Source organism: Pogona vitticeps, chromosome 4 (genome assembly GCF_051106095.1).
Source record: "Pogona vitticeps strain Pit_001003342236 chromosome 4, PviZW2.1, whole genome shotgun sequence".
NCBI lineage: Eukaryota > Metazoa > Chordata > Lepidosauria > Squamata > Agamidae > Pogona > Pogona vitticeps.
The window spans coordinates 62,778,786-62,795,793 of record NC_135786.1 but is presented as its reverse complement, the minus strand read 5'-3'; the positions used below and the strand labels follow the sequence as shown (position 1 = coordinate 62,795,793).

Genomic DNA, 17,008 nt, shown 5'->3' with positions numbered 1-17,008 from the left:
GGCAGCAGCAAGAGGCGCCCAAGCGTCCATGCGACTGCTTTCTTCCGTGTATAAAACAACACTCAAGTTTTCCTCTAATTGTTTTAGGAAAAAGTGTCATTTTATACACGGAAAAATACGGTAAGTTGTGTCCAGAAGAAAAAAGGTGAACTGAAGATTAATGACTACCATGCTGGGATCCAATCATGTCTGTCAGTCTGATACCACACATGTCTCCAGGATAGCCATTCAGTTATGTTAAGCGAAGGTCTGCCTTTCCTTTGATTGTTCTGCTGGCACATTTTTTGCCAGTGGGACAGATGCAGTGGCAGAATATCCTATTAGTGCATTCTGATATTTTCATCAGCATATCTGTAAGAGGAACAGCGTATCTGGTGTTCTGGTGATATAGCCATATGGTCCATGATGCTGTGAAACTTCAGCATAGTGTTTGCACCCTTGATATATCTTTGTAGCGAAATCCTCTATGTATTTGACTGAGAAAGGAATCCCATTTAGTTCACTGTGTCTGACTTCTATGCAAATGAGGCTGCAACTACACTGCAAGTTGATTTCAGCTTTTATTACAACTGAATTTGCGGTCAGTGATCACACTGGGGCTGCCGATTGATTTGGAAGTTCAATGTTCATAACTGATGCAATGTAACCCACATTTCAGCCCACGGCCCCCCTTCTTTTCTTCCTTCCTCTGGTTCCCCTCTGCCAATCCTTTTATGGTTCACTGTCAAGCCTCTTGGTTTTAAAAGGCTTTTCAGTATTCCGGAAAAGGGGGCAGTGTTCCAAAATTCTTCTTAACACATACGGAAATACCACATAATATTGGAAGATTGTTTATTTTTATTGTTTCTGTTTTGTTCATATGTTAGTCCTATTGTAATTCATTAAAATTTCTCTTTTGCACTCCTTTATAAAAGTATAGGAAGGTTTATGATACAAGGCAAAATTATGGTTTGTGATAGCCATGAGTGATTGTACGTTGTTGATTTGTCTGAAACATTAAGCAGAGAGGAATGAAAAAAGAAGTGCCCAGTCTTGTATGGAAGGGCATATGTAATAACTTCCAGAGCTCCAGCACTTTCCTTCCTAAAAGGAGCCTCCCTGGTTTCAAGACACCCAAGTTTAACTCTAAGTATAGATCCATTGGCTGTAAAAGCTAGTGTGGAATTCCCTTTTTAAGACTACAGTACTGCTATCAGAATATCCCAGCCAGTATGGCCAATGGGATTCTGAGATACATGGGATATATACTCCTGCTGTGAGGAATGTCAAGGACTTTGGCGGTACTTCTTAGATTGCTGTACTTAAAAGGTAAAATGCAAAGGAACTTGAAGTAAACATCACCAGTCTTAACACTCGATCCAGTTCTCATTTTCTTATATCTTGGCCCTGACAGTTTTCATTTTCCTATGGATGGCGACCCTCATATCACTCATTCTTAACTCTTCTGTCTTCTCAAGCACAACCTTTTATTAACGTTTATTTTTGCTGTCTTTATGACAGGCTGCTGTGGCATATGAGCAAGAAGATTTCCAGAAATATTGCCTGGGTTTCATTGAGAATTGTACTCAGGTAAGCAAGGGATAGATACTGGGAGTCTCCCATGCATAGAGGAGACAAAGGCAGTTATCTGGTTCTGTGGATGTCCGCATTGTATGACCATATTTTCTTCCATCCATTCATCCATCCATCTCTATCTGTACTAGAGTTGCTGCTGAGACCCAAGTACATAGCATCTTTCTCCTTCACATCCCCCAGGAAGTTGTAAAAACACGTGGTTTCTTGGAATTGTCCGACCTAGCAGTGCAAACTATGCTGCAGAGCAACTGCTTGACCATTGATGAGGCAAAGCTGGTACAAGCTGTTCGCGAATGGGCTCATGTTGGATCTGTAAGTGCTAAAATATGGTGGAAATTCAAAATAGGGCAGCAATTTAATGTTCTGTTCATGGTGTTCTTGTGTAAAAACTCTAATTCCATTTTTATTTATTTAAAACAATTAAAGTTTTGGAACAGCCCATGGCATGAAAAATGGTCTATGTCTGCTCTGCACTTCTGCTGCTCTATATATTTGCAGGCTGTGCTGGGCAAGTCTGTGAAGGATGTAGCAAGGCCAGTGGTGGCAGAGCTGCGTCTGGCTCTGCTGTCACCAAATGAGCTGACGACTCTGGAGGAGCAGAACAGAAAGGATCAGATGATTCCGGTGAGAGACTTTACCAATGTCCCTAATCGCTACCCAGCTTTTGAATCTGTTTGTGACTTTGTGTATTCTTGCATAGTTTGAGCAGATCAAGTGCTTCTAGTTGCTCCATGGAGGCCCTTCCTTATTGTGGAATGGTACCTGCATGTGTGCTAGAACCAGAATCAATGCCATTTGAAGTTTTCTAAGCAGGAGGAGCTATCCTGCCTTTCCTGGACTATACTGGCAGAAAGATATGCCCCCCCAACTCTCAAAGGAAACGGATGTGCCTGCCTGCATTAGCAAACAAAGATGAAATTGTATAAAGAACTTAAGAAGAAGAAATAAATAAATGTGTAGGGATAAGAAAGAATATAAATTCTGGAATTCCTGCCTGCCATCCAAGAATGCTGTAGCAATCCAAGCCCCGAGTTCCATCATACACTCTTGGTAAACAAAGTGGCATGAAGGTGGTCCTAACTTGGAAAACTCTAAGGGTGCGATCAGATGGACATTTGTTCCACTGTTTGTTCTGCTGTGGAGTTGGGCTGGTTTGCTCCTTTTTCAGGGATCAGATGACATAATTGCTGGAGCAAACCAAGCCACTCCCAGAGTGTTCTTACTCACATATTTCTGGGTCCTTGCCAGGGGCTTCTTTTGTTTTGGTGCAGGTAGGATCTCTCCATTTTGGTTCATTTCCAGTGCATGCAATTACTGGGATTGAACCAAAGCAAGCTTCCTTCTTTAATTTCCCAGCTGGTTTCAATGTCCCCATATCATTAGTGGGTTAAACAGACATCTAAATCACTTAATAATACAGGGAAATTAAAATTTCCTCTGCTAAGTAGAGGGAGGAAGCAATTAAAAAAACCTTTGAGCAGTGCTGATGCACTGTGCCACTTAGGGAACACTTTTAAACATTGAAATATTCCCCCCAAATGTCAGAGGAGATAGGAGGGGAGGAAGAACAGAGATTTTTTTCCTTGTCTTTTTGCTTTCTTAAAGGAGCTGTACAAAATAGAGTCGCTTGAGGTGTGTATGCTATTTTGATGCAAGGATCACACCAAATGACTTAACAGACCATTACCTGACCTTTAGGCAACCATATATGGCCCAATCCAGCCCACTGCCACTGAGCCCATGTAGACAAGCCCTAATTGATTGAATGATTGATTGATACTATTTATATTCCTCCTTTCTTCCCGTAGGAGACTCTAAGTGGCTCAGAACAATTAAAATTATACAATAATTAACAGTTTTATAATACTATAGAAATACAATGTTAAAATCCAATTAAGCGATAATTAAACTCCTAAGTGCATGGAATGTCCTACGTGCAGCTCCTAGAAATTCATTGTAAGAAATACCTGTTAATTTAGGGAGACATTTGTTTTTATATTGCAATATTTATAGAAATGCCACTCCCAACACAAAAATGTTTGCACAAAATGGTTAAAAGGGAGCAATCCATTGAGATCTGAGCATGCTCAAAAGTTACAGAATGCTGACTGTTAGGACTCACTTGGCGGGGAATAGGCATGGCTGATTGGCTGGCTGGAAGGAAGGAACACGAGCAGGAGCACTCCACACCCCAACATGATATTTCAGATCTGACATACAAACCTTGCACAGCACTGTGTAGAATATTATGCATTTTCTTCTGCCCACCCTCTTTCATTCCAGGTGGAAAGCCTGGCTGAGGCTTGGAAGACACATGCCCTATGGAAGGGGCGCAGTGTGCGATCCACCTTGTGCCGGCGTCGGTGTGGCACACTGCCCCGGGAACATCATCGCCGCCTTGACCCACAGCATAAGTGAGATGCCACCTTCTGAATGAGAAAGAAGCAGGTGGTTGGTGCTCAGCCCAGCCATCTTTCTTGTTGATACTGAGAACTGGAAGCAGTTGCTCTGATGCCTCAGAATAGGCATCCTATTATCACCCTACCCTGTAACCTACTTGGCAGGAGCTGGATAAAAAATCCCAGTGTATCAAAGGCTTCCCAGAGTGGGGTTGCATCTCATGGTTTGGATTTTGATCCCATCCCTCTATTATTGTTAATGTCAACGCATTCCTGCCCTTGGTGGCAAGTGCCTCTCTGTGATGCCAGCTCTTTCCTCCATAAACAGGTCTGCTTCGTGATAAACTCCTCCTTCGTGAGACTCAACTTATGGCTGGAACACTGGAAAAGAAAGTTTGACCTGGCTAGAAAGAGAGTCACGAGGCACCATTTACCTATCCTGCATGGAGAAGAAGGATTTTTGAGATATCACTGGTGGTGAAAAAAATCTATTTATAAGGACCTTATGAAGTTGTACTGGTGTGACAAAGACCCAGTAATTCCTACAGTATTTGTGAGCTGATCACAGAAAGTTAGGACTGGGAGTGAAGTGACTTTGGACTGATAACAATGCATTTCTTCCTATGAAATGTCTGGTCTGGACGAAACATCTGGAAATAGTGGGATGGGACTGAAGTTAGTGCTGCCACCACAGGGAAAAGGAAAGCATAGGCCTATCATAAGGAACACTAGGCTATCAGGAAATGAAGTATTGCAGAAAACAGAGGTGTTTGTTAAAATGCCTGCATACATTTACCTGTCAGGCTTATCACTTCAAAACTGTCACTTCAGTTGTTCCTATAGATGACTCAGCAGTGCCACCACCAGCAGAGGCTTACATTGCATTCAGAATACTGCTTTCACAGGTTTGTTAGAAGATAGGTTTCCTTGCCACTTCTCCTGGAAAGAAAATCTTAACTACTGCTCAACATCATGTTCGGATTTATTCAAGTATTATGGTTCAAATATATATGCATCTCCTTTCTGGGTGGTCAAACGAGAAGGAAGTTGTTTTATTTTAACCTGAGCCCTAGTTGAGAATGTCCTTATCTACTGGCAGGATCAGCTGTTTACAATGTATACGTATTGTGCTCTGTTTCATTTTAAATGGACAAAAAAACCTTCAGAACAACAGTAGCAACAACAGAAATAAAAGTTATGTCCTGTTGTGATTGGGTTCTTTTGAAAACACTGTCAGTTCCTCAGTTTTGGTGGGAAGAAGCGACTGAGACTGATTTAAATGGTTTTCATCTTCAACTTTATTAACTTGCGGCATATAAATTATTAGACCAGTAGGGTCAAAACAAGACAAATCCCGCAACTGGCCATAACTAGTCCATGTAGACTTTTCCTCTGTTGGTGTCCCACTCACTGCGGCACAGGGCCGAAGCATTCACAGTTGGTGATCCTGAGCAGGGATGTGCTCCTCATCGCGCAAACTGTCCCACAGCATGGGTGACGCAACCAGTCTCCTTCTTTCGGCGGAGAGTTGTAGACCGGACCGGGACATATCACCCTTTTCCCACAACCTTGCCCCCATGGGAACACTATCATTGTCCATTCCAGCATCTCACATACCGTCTCTCCTTCTTTTGGAGTCTCTGAGTTAGGCAGTAAACCTCCTATTTTAAGGTTTGGAAAGTCAGTAAATTCTGCACTTGCTCATACTTCTGTTCTCTTTGATCTATTTTAATGGATTCTTTATTCTCTTCACTCTCCTTTTCTCATCTACCTCCAAATCTCCTTTCTCCCTCCTCTTTTATATCTTCCTCCCACATTGAGAGTCTTAACTCCTCCCCTTTCTTTCCTTCTCCCTCCTCCACTAGACAAACCTCTATGTTCTTCTTTTCCTCAACTAACATCCCTTTTATCCCATCCCGTATTTTTCTCATTAATGTCTTTCTCCTCCTTGGGTGGTCTTGATAGTGGGGACGGCTCACTTGCCTCCTGATCTCCTTCACACCTGTCATGTCGGAACTGACTTGCAGCAATCCTAACAGGGTTTTCAAGGCAAGTCAGATTTTAAGGAGTGGTTTTACCAGTTCCACTTTCCCAGTGAATTTCCATGGCCAAGTGGGAATTTGAACCCTGTTCTCCAGAGTCCTAGTCTCATCACTCTATCCACTACTACACCACACTTATGCCCCTTCAAATGTAATCGACACGACTTCATACATTTTTAGGGTGTGCCAAATAGTGCAATTTTCAAATAAACGGCAATCTTGGAAAACAGACCAAAGAACATATTCAGATTAATTGAGTTGCCAGTTGGATAGTAGTAGATGTTGGATTTGGTTGTTAGCTCAGGCCAAATTGCAACTATCTCTTTCACAGCATACATGCCTACCAGCCAGTCGCAGAACATTGGTATAACCTCTGGGGAGTCAAAATACAACAAAAAGTCTGGTTATGCCTCCAGCAACCTGAATGGGAGATATGGAAAAGAATCTATTAATGTGGAACAACTTTTAGATGTGTGCTCCATTGGTTTAACACTAACTGTGGGATTCACTTATTTTAAGGCTAAAAAGGTGGGAAGTGGGTAGATTTGGCCAGATGTGCCTAAAAGTAGCCTGGAACATGTTGCTTGTAATTTGAGTGACTGGGAGGGACTGCTAGTCTGTCCAGCACTAACCAGTCATTCACTCCCTCTCTTGAATTTAAAGAGAGCCCTACCTCTCTGATAATTTGCCCCCCCTTTAGTCCATTGCAAGTCTCTTTATTGTTAGCTTGCTGTTGATCCTTTCATGCCTGTAAGTAATGAAACATATTATTTCTCCTATAAATGTCTCAGAGTGAGTTACTGAAAATCAAAGAGCCAGGTAATGAGAAAGGAGTGGACTATCTGGGGGAACTTGAAGCTATTCTCCTCTGTGAATCTTTTTACTTCTACTGCATAGCAAAAGGAATGTAAAAAAAATATTCAAAACTCCAACATTTTCTTGGGACAGTTTAACCTTGATCAGGGAGTGGCCAATCCTGTGAATGTATAACCAGTGTTCAGAACAAATGGGATCTGACACAATCTGCCTACCACTCCTTTCTCTTAGATAGCAGTTGCCCAAAGTGCTTTAGACTTGAACACAGGCAGGCTCTAGCCAGCACCATTTGTTTGGGTACTGGTTGTTAGGGAGGCAGATGGCTTGGGAAATACTGTAAAGACAAAACCTATTTTTCACCTTGTTGGAATGTACTGAGTCACCTGTGTCTAGGCATTGCTAATTCTTGTTCCTGTAATAAAAGGAAAAGTGGAGTACATTACTGGGGTTAAGGACGAAGGAAAAAGATGTAAGCCCTTTGAGAATTGTACATTATTAAGTGCCTTGGAAATGTGGTTCTGAACTCAAAACATTTTGAACACAGACCTAAAGTAATTGACCACAGGTCTGGAGGGGGCTAATTTTGGGAAGGCTGTTATAAATTGAGCCCCTCAAATGACCGTCTGTCATCTGGAAAGCTTCCAGAAGCTATTCTTTCTTCTGAAGGTATCCTCCATTTGAAGGGCTATCCAGTCCAAGTCTGATTTAAAAACAAAGAACTAAAAAGGAGGGAGGTCAGAACCTTGAATTTCCCTGTTCACAGAGAGCATCCCAGGCACCAGACTCAGACGGTACACAAATTACCCAATTTCAGTCTTCCCTACCTGAATGTTGTGTTTTGTAATTCTGTTTAAAGTGTATGTGTGTGTATATAAAATTCTGACCTCACATCTGTACATTACACAGTCATTTCTAATATTGCATCTGTACATGTTAGCATAGCAGTGTTCTGCAAATCACTGTCCTATTTTGCCTTACTCTTTGGTGAAGCATGTTATCCTTTTGCTGGTATTTAAGTGACCATCAAACATTTGCCACCCTACCCACCCACCACCCTCAGCTCCTATTTAGTTTGCTGATGGAAGCATGCAGTAGAAGACCTTTAGCTCTCATACGGCTGCAGTCCTGGGGAACAGATTAAAAAGCATAATAGACATGCATACAAAGTTATTTGCGTACAATGCCTTTGCGTGCATATTTATTATGCTTTTCAAGCTGTTCTTTTTCTCATACATAAAATGTTTTGTTAAAAACAAAAGAAATACCTTTCTCAATAGATACAGTGATGCAGATCTACTATTGAGTAATTTTAATTGAGAATACAGAGTCCTGGGAAAAATCCTTATCCTCCTTATATTAAGCAACATCAAAACTATACACACCCTGACTTGCAGCTACTTCCTACATTAGGTAGGAGATGATTTCTGAATGCCATGTATGGAACTCACAAGGATCTGTTTTTCATGCTGCACCTTTATCTCAAGGAAGAAGGCTGGGGTGATTGGCTGTGTTAAGGTTTTGGCTTCACTGAAATGGGGACAGATGTCATGTTCTTGGTGAGAATTATATCTAATTGTTGTTGTCTTGATTCTGGGAATTAAGGAGTTGCTTACAAGATTTCCCTTTTGGAGTTACACATGTTGTCCAAATATCACACATAAAATATATGGCTTAGCTTGTGCTGTCCTCACAGATGTTGACATGGCTTGGGATGGGCATAAGGACCAGTGGAACGTGCTCTGTCTGTGTGATCATTCTCATGATCTCAGTATGAGGGAAAGGCACATGATATTTCCAGCCGCATTTTCTTCCACTAAGGGTGTGAGAAAATACAAGAAATAGCTTGCATTTTGGACTGCTTGTGGCAAAGTCTGGTGAGAGCCATTTTCTGTCAATCAGACAGTGTACAGAAGATAACAAACTAGCCCGACCCTGTTCTATGACCAGGCTAGACCTTTGAGGTCTAGCGGTAGGGCTACCATTTTTAAAACTTGGCTGGAGTGATTCCTGGACACCCAAACCCATCACATTAAGGGAGATCATTTCCAGGGAAGCAACCCTTTGCAGTGCAATCAAGCACAATTCTTTATCACATCTAATCACACCCTAACAATTATATTCCTGATTGTAGCAGTATACCTGACTGTAGTCAGCCTACCCAAAACATTAGATTGACACAGTGGTAGCATCTTATTTTTCAAGGTCATGTGTTAAAAAAGGAGTGGCATACCTTCTAGGAAAAAAAAGCAAAACAAATCTTTTTTGGATCAACAATCCCAACCATCTGTTACTCTCTGTATGTCAGACCAATTTGCATCTGGAGATGTGTTAATAGTTTTGGAAATAGGTTGCATTCTAATTTGCATTTGTTCCCAGTTGTGGCCTGTTATATACATAGGAGTGCAAGATAGAGAATCCCGTTTGAAGTGAAAACCTTCATGCTTAGGTTTCTTAATATTAACATAAATTAGTCAAATAAAAGAGACTTGTGTTCTTCAAGGCTTTCACAGCCAGCTTTCATACATTGGTGTGGATTTACTGTACTAGAATCTACACACATTAGGGCGATGTGTATGTGTATAGCTTTGCTCTTTTCCACCCACCCCCATTGTAGTGATTAGGAAAGTATGCAGAGGTCCTGCTGCTAGAACAAAGACAGCAAAATATAATTCTAGTCACCTCTTTTTTGATGGCTAGAATCCAGGCCATTAGTCAGGACCTCCTAACCCGCACCATGCACTTGAGAAACATTGTCAAAAGTGCCTGTGTCAATTGTGAGATCTTCTGAATCAGGGTTAGGTGAATTGTGCATTCATAATAGGATCTTGTGCCAAGAGGGCAGGAAAAAGAAGACCCTTCTCCCTCTGTCAGCTGTATCAGACCTTCTGTCAGCAAAGTCAGGCAGGGATTTGAGTCAAGAGGCTAAAACAACAAAGGAAATAGAAGCCAGACACTCAGCACAAAGCTAAAAGGACAGTGGTAGTGTTGCTGATCTGTAGGTTATCCACACTCTTTCTTCTGGACATGCTGTAGCACAAGCTGAGGCCAAACAAGAGTTAAATGTTTTTCTCAGCATGGAAAATGCATTTTCCCAAGTGTTGTCATGGTGCAAGAAATACTAATCTTAAGGAAAGAGTGTGTGAAAACACACTCTTCTCTTGACAAGGGCGTCAACTTTCTTCCATCCATATTCTGCTACTTCAAATAACTTAGAAATTGATTTTCCATGGACAATAAGTCTGTGAGATGGACTGGCTAAGAGACAGTGTCTTAGGGTCACCTACAGCAGAAGCTTTAATTTTGGAACAGGGAATAGGGTGAAGGCATGGAGAAGGAATGGAATGGTGTACCTATTAGGAAAACACCACAAACCCTTTTGTGAGACAGAAGCTTAGCTAGGATATAAGATTACATATTTTCAGATTTACTGGTAGGCGACCGATCAGTCCGCAATGGAATGTGTTAGTTATCTAAACCAAGCGAAAAACATACCATGGGGAAAATAGTAGCTTTGAACACTGAGAAGTTCTATTTGTACTTCTCTACTGCCCTCTGCTGGTGAGACTAAATACTTATGTGTGTATTAAATGCTGCTCCAATTAGCACAACCCAGGGCCTTTCCAGATGTTGGGCTCCTAACGCCACCAACCAAAAGGCACATTCAGATGTTCCATATTTTCCCCACAACATATTTTTCATGGTAAGAATTAAAATACTGTACAATAAATGCTGCTAAAGCACAGAAAGAGTGCAGGTAGGAAAAGGCAATACCTGCACCTCCCGCTCAACAGGATTCTGGTTTATTTAAATCTCAAACAAAATTTTAATCTGACTTAGCTGTGCCTTCTTTAAATTTTTTTAAATATGAGAAAAGAGGTGAAAGAATGAAAATTATAGGACAGCGTTAGGAGCCTTGGCAGAGTAGTTTAAGGGTGGTATTGCAAAGTTCACTCAGCCTTCCATCCTTCTGAGTTTGACAAATTGAGTACCCAGCTTGCTGGGGGGGGGCAATGTGTAGCCTCCATAATTAAATTGTAAACCATCCAGAAAGTGCTTTCAGCATAATGGAGCAGTATATACCATAAGCAGCTTTTGCTTTGCTTTGCTTTGCTTTGCTTTACAGGAAGGACAGGTTTATAGTATTTTTTTAAAGGTGGGAGTGCATTCATGGCAACTGGGGAAAGACCAAGACACAGTGTCACCAAACTGTAGCCAAAACAATTTGGCCACATGTATTATGAACTATTGTTACGAAGTTTATAGCAACAAAACTGTTGTCACAATGGATGTGTTGAGTTTTCTTTAGAAATGCTGAAAATATATTGGATGAAAATCTACTGGGGAGATTTTAAAATAATTAAAATTTAACATTACAGCAAATTGGATTACAGTGGGGTCTTGACTTGAGAACTTAATCCGTATTGGAAGGCGGTTCTCAAGTCAAAAAGTTCTCAAGTCAAATCTGCATTTCCCATAGGAATGCATTGAAAACCATTTGATCCGTATCTGCTCTTTTCTGTCCATAGAAACTAATGGGAAGTTGCTATTCCGCCTTCGACCACTAGAGGGGGATATTTTGTTTCTTTTTTTCTTAGGTCAAGAAAGGTTCGGGGAAGGCAGGGAAAATACAATCCAGGCAGGACAGTACCAGGCAGTCTGAAGACTAACTCCCAATCCACTCTCTAAACACTGGGAGGAGTGAGGAAGCAGACAGGCACCCTTTTCACTGGCCAACAGTTAACTGAAAGTTCAAATTTTGCACTTTCCCTGCCTCCCACGTGGGTTTTTTTCAGTTCTTAACTCAAATCTAAGTACTTAAGTCAAGTCAATATTTTCCTATGAGAGCGGTTCTTAAGTCAAAATGTTCTTAACTCAAGCCGTTCTTAAGTCAAGACCCCACTGTAGGTTACCTACTTTTTCATACGTGTATAGGCCTGCATGACTTTGCATGAGATCATATTGAGATTAAATATTTGTAGGTTCTGTCCAGTGTAAAATAAGAAAGAAAAATCAAGCAGAAAACCCTGTCATAGCCTGGGTATAGACTTGATGGATTATTCTTGTCTTTAATCTTTGTTTTTTTAAAAACATCAGCTGAATTTCTATTCATGCAGCTATGCTGTGTAATGCTGATGATGTCATAACCCACAGTAATTTTTCAGAAACAAAATGCTTCTGATCCCTACCACTAAAAGTCTGAAGGCTCTCATGGAATTGCCTTTGTTGTGAGGAAGCCATTGGGGGCTTCAGGATGGGGGAAAGAATGTCAAGAGCCTGTCTGGAAATCATCCTTGTCTTTGATGGTCTATCCTGAGCTTAACATTGAGGCCTCCAGACATGATGGTGTACAGAAGTTAAAAATGTGTACTCAGCATATACATGCTAAAACATGCACACAGTGGTCTAAATCAATTGCTCCATAAATGCTGTCTCCCTACACATCTGCATGCAGTTATTGCTGGTTTCATTGTTATGTGTGATCATGTGAATGCACATGAATTATATAAAATGCTTTTAAGTGTTCTAGGCACTATACAAAGATTAGAAAAATAATATAATCTCTGGTTTACAGGTAAATATGTTGCTTTTTTCTTTTCCTGCTGCCTTCCACCTTTCCCAACTTTGTTTGTTTGTTTTTCCAGAAAAGCGTGCCTTCTCATGATGTGCCCAAAGTAAGACAGCCTCAGTTTCAACACTGTTGCCTCCAGAGATAGTTGAGGCCTAATTTGGTCTAGGACCCATTTGTTTGTTGTTCTGGCAGTCCAGGGTATTTGCAAAGCTCTTCGCCAGCACCTCATTTCAAATGAATCATTCCCCACCCCCCACCCCCGTCCAGCTTTTACACCCATACACAGTGATCAGGAATACATTAGTGTGGATGATCCTGGTCTTGGTCTCCAGTGGCATATTCTAACACTTGATGATCTTTTCTAATTCCTTCCAAGTCTCACTATTCTTTTAAGCAGTCTCTGTTTGGACTGATGATTGAACCAAGGTATACAAAATAGCTATTTTAATTTTCTTAATTGTCAACTCTAAAGTTGTGTAGTTCTTCTGTAGTCATGATTTTTGTCTTCTTAATGCTCAACTGCAATCCTGCTCTGGGTCTTTCTTTTTTCTGCTTCACTAATTTCATAGATTCTCAGTGAACAGAGTGATGGACTAGGACTCTGGAGAACAGGGTTCAAATCTCCTTTTGGCCATGGAAACTCATGGGGGTTGGAATGGAACTGGTAAAACCACTCCTTAAATATTTCACTTACCTTGAAAGCCCTCTTAGGGTCACTGTCAGTTCCGACTTGACAGCACAGAATACACACAGAGACATAAATGTCATTTCAAGTCATTGCTGTTTAATATACATGACACAAAAAGGGAAAGGGGGATGTGATGGAAATGAAAAACAAGTGAATTCATGCATTGATGTAATTAATGTTACATATATTTGATTCACAATCATGTGCTCAGTTATTGGTTTTAAATTATTTAAGTTTGAATAAATGTTGCTGATATACTCAATGGGATATCTGTTGTTTGGCAGACTTACCTGCAGGTGGTGCTGTCTGCCTAGGTTTTAAATACAGTACATGTACTGATTACTGTAGTCCCGCAAAAAAGGTGACAGATAGAAGGCCTATGTAAAAAAAATTTAAAAATTAAAGTATCACACACAACACAGATAAATAACAGAGATATATAAATTTTTTAAAAAAATCCACTGGCAAAGATCTGTCAGTTTACTGATGTTGCTTAATTGCACACATTTCACAGTAACATAAATACGCCAAGCCAGTTTCAGGTTGATTGGCCATACCAATAACCTATAAGATGTATCTCTATTCAGGAATTTAGACTGTTTTCAGCCTGCATATGGGGTAAATATAACGGCTGTGTGGTCCTTCTTGTGTGGTCCTATTATTTATTTAACATGTTTTTATCCCTGCCTCAAGACTGAGAGGTAGGTTAGGCTGACAGGGAGAGAAACGTACCTCACAGAGCCGCATGGTGAGCATCGTGCGGATCCAAGCCCAAGTCTCCTCATTCCTGTTACCAAATCTCCTCCTCATTCCAGGGCCAGATCAAGCCCTTGCTCTGCTTGAGGCAAAGGAATAGATAGCTTCTCTCCTCCTCCTCCTTCTCCTCCTCCTCCTCCTCCACCACCACCACGATTCTACACCCAGGATCCAATTGGGTCTGACTGTTGAACGTTGCTTCAGTGTGGACGCTAGGCCAGCACCCACCACTGCCCCAAGAACAGCACGGTTATTCATAGGAAAGGAGGAGGACAAGGCTGGGTACTGCACACAGCTGTTGCCCCCAAGAGAAGGGAAAGGTTGTTGTTGTGGTGGTGGGGAGCTCAGGAGGAAAGGCCAAGAGGCTGCTGCTTCCACCGTTATCAACTGCTTGAAGGTGGTTAATGGCAGGTTTACTCCTTTCTCTATTTTCCACTCAGGAGCCACAGGGAAACTATTTCACCTGCAATAGCAGAACAACAATGGACACAGCACAAATTTTAAAAGGCCCCAAATCAGGATTAAGTTATAACATTAAATTTCTTCTTGGGCTGCATATCATGGCCATCTTGTGAAAAGTAAGATCCTTATGGATCCACACTCACTTCTTTTTTGAGCAGATGTATAACTTGAAAGAGGATCAAGCTCAAGAGTCTACAGAGTGATGGAAGACTGAATGTGACAAAAAGAACTTTTCTACACATCTAGGGCAATGTTTGTGATGGGGAAAAACCAAAAACTGGAGATTTAGCTATATACAAATAACACATGGCCGAATATTTTGTGAAAAATATCAGTCCAAAACATTGGGGATAGCTGTGATGATAAAGAAAAAATCATTTTGCATTTTAAACCACAGATGGTATAACTGTTGATGGAAGATGGCAGAAAGTACAACATGCTCTGCAACAGAAAACTACTGGCTCTCACTGAGTGGTCCATCTGCAGCAGCAGGCACACTTCATTTCTGACTATGGGTTGTATCTGTGCTTGCTACCCTTTGGACTTAATGTGAAGATAAGCATGCTGAATTTGTTGTAAACACATCCGATTTCAAACTTCTGATGAGTTGAGGGGGCGGGGGAATGTTGGACCCAGACTTTTTTTTAAGGGGAGTAAACTTCCATTTTATTTCTTCCCTTACATATCAGTCCTATGTTTTGGCCAATGGTCTGTGATGTGAAGTCACCTGGAAATCCCAATTGACTTTCTTTAGACATTTGCAAGTACCCTAATGGGAACTTCCCATACAGTATACTGTAGATAGTTTCATTTATATCATTTTTCCCCACCCCTGCATCCTACCATGTTCTCAGGCTTCAGCTCCCATACAAATGTTTTCAGGGTGGCTTGTGAAATGCTGTTTGGGGATGATACCTTTAATTTGTACACTTATTGTGAAATATTGTTTATCTGATTTCTTCCATACAATAGTTTTAAACATATTAATCTGTGCATCTTTACCCAGTTGCCAAGATGTTGTCAAAACATCTGTAAGTGGTTGACAATGAGCAGCTGCAACCTTGGCTTGCTTTGTCTGTCTGAGGATTGCCCTTCGTAATGCTCTGTTGTCGTAGCTAAGTAACAAAGCTGTTCTCATACTGATTTGTGATAAGATTCCAGCACATTTAAGTAGAGCCTCCCAGGTTGGCAGTGAACAGTTAACTACTGTTTGCAAACAAGAAACTCTCAATTGGCTTTGCACCCACCTTAAAGCAATTTGGTCCAGTACTAGGGCCACACAGAGAGACAGAGCAACCCTTCCCAGATCCCCCATAGAGATCAAAGGGCTGGCTCAGCCAAAGGATCGCCTGGAAAGACTTAGGATGGAGTGTGGTGGGTGAGAAGTGCCCATCCCTAAGAAGCAGAGATGCAGCAAAGCGGCATTGTGGAAGTCTTTTCTCCACCAGGGGCTATCCAAAGCCATTTCCTATACTTTGGGTTCAGCAGTACCACCCAAATGCAAGCGGGTAGGAAGTAACCTGGGAAAAGGCAAATTCTGCTTCTCCCATACAGAATTTGCCTTTTCCCAGGAAAAAGAAACTAGTGAAAGAAACTGGCTGTGTGATCCCTGTGAACAAGTTGGGCTGGGGCTGAAAGCAGCACAGGAAGACAAACCTCTTACAAAAGGACTAAGAAACAGGAGTTCTGAATCTAGTAGTTCAAGGTTTGAGAGAGAGAGAGAGAGAGAGAGAGAGAGAGAGGCCCTCAAGATGTTACTCAGCTTGATCCAGCCCTGCCATTCGAAAGAATCTCCTTGGGCAGTATATGTTGGGGAGTGGCAATAATAATTTTTCCTTCACTTAACTTGCTTCCCACCCACTTCCAACACTTCCCTCTGTTGGGAGTACAGAGCGGTGCCATGTCACACAGCCTGTCCTGCACTCACGAACCTATTCTACGGCCTTCTAAAGTACTAGACTCTGGAGGACACACTGCCGTGTCACCAGAGTTAAATTAGAATTCAAAAGCCCAACTCATTCATTTATCTGGAGGGAACTGGGGCGTGGTGCTCTTGTCTTTCGATGAGGCAGCAAAACATTTTGGATTGACCCCAGCCAATCAGCACTGAGCAGCTTAGTTAATAGTGAGGGATGATGGGAGTAGCTATTCAAAACCATCTGAAAGGCCACACACTCTCCTTCCCTCCAGTATGTCGACCTTCTAAAGGAGGAATTTTGCACAAAAGTTCATATTCACATTTTGTAAATCTTCCGTTGCCTTTCTTCTCCTTCCTCTGCATATATGCTAATTGTGGATTGCAAGCTCATTGGAGCAGGGATCTTATATCTGTCCTCTTTCCTTCTCCACATTTCGTATCCATAACCAGATCTCGACTCTGTGCTCCATGACTTATGCACACAGGTGCCAGGAGGACTCCACCAAGACTCAGGAAATTTCTGGCAACCTAAGAAACCACCTGTTCATAAAAACCCATCTATTGTCTGTGACAGGAACAGTTCACCATGCTAACATATAGGTGTCATCGAAGCTCTGGCACCCAAAATGTTGAATAATATCCACCTCTCATCTCACAGTCCAAGAAGAAATCCAAAGGCCTACAAGTCTCAATGTGAAACGATCTTTAATTCATTTGGAATTTGACACCTGTGTTGGATGTAGTTGTGTTCAAGACAGGTAAGCAGTAATCTCTGTTCTAAAT

The 17,008-nt window shown here is 41.5% G+C and overlaps 1 protein-coding gene across 3 annotated transcripts in view; it reads left to right on the top strand.

Moving 5' to 3' along the window:
- BTBD19 (BTB domain containing 19) overlaps positions 1–5,202 on the top strand; it is a 64,935-nt gene extending 59,733 nt beyond the window's left edge. For 2 of the 3 annotated variants that reach the window (XM_078392843.1, XM_072997560.2), the window contains exons 5-9: positions 1,501–1,569; positions 1,756–1,887; positions 2,074–2,199; positions 3,859–3,989; positions 4,303–5,202. In XM_078392843.1, coding sequence (XP_078248969.1) covers positions 1,501–1,569; positions 1,756–1,887; positions 2,074–2,199; positions 3,859–3,989; positions 4,303–4,315 — 471 coding nt within the window. In that variant the 3' untranslated portion in view covers positions 4,316–5,202. Of the gene's footprint in view, positions 1–1,500; positions 1,570–1,755; positions 1,888–2,073; positions 2,200–3,858 lie in introns of all 3 variants that reach the window. The other variant, XM_020783335.3, reaches the window with a different exon arrangement.
- The last annotated feature ends 11,806 nt before the right edge of the window (positions 5,203–17,008 follow it).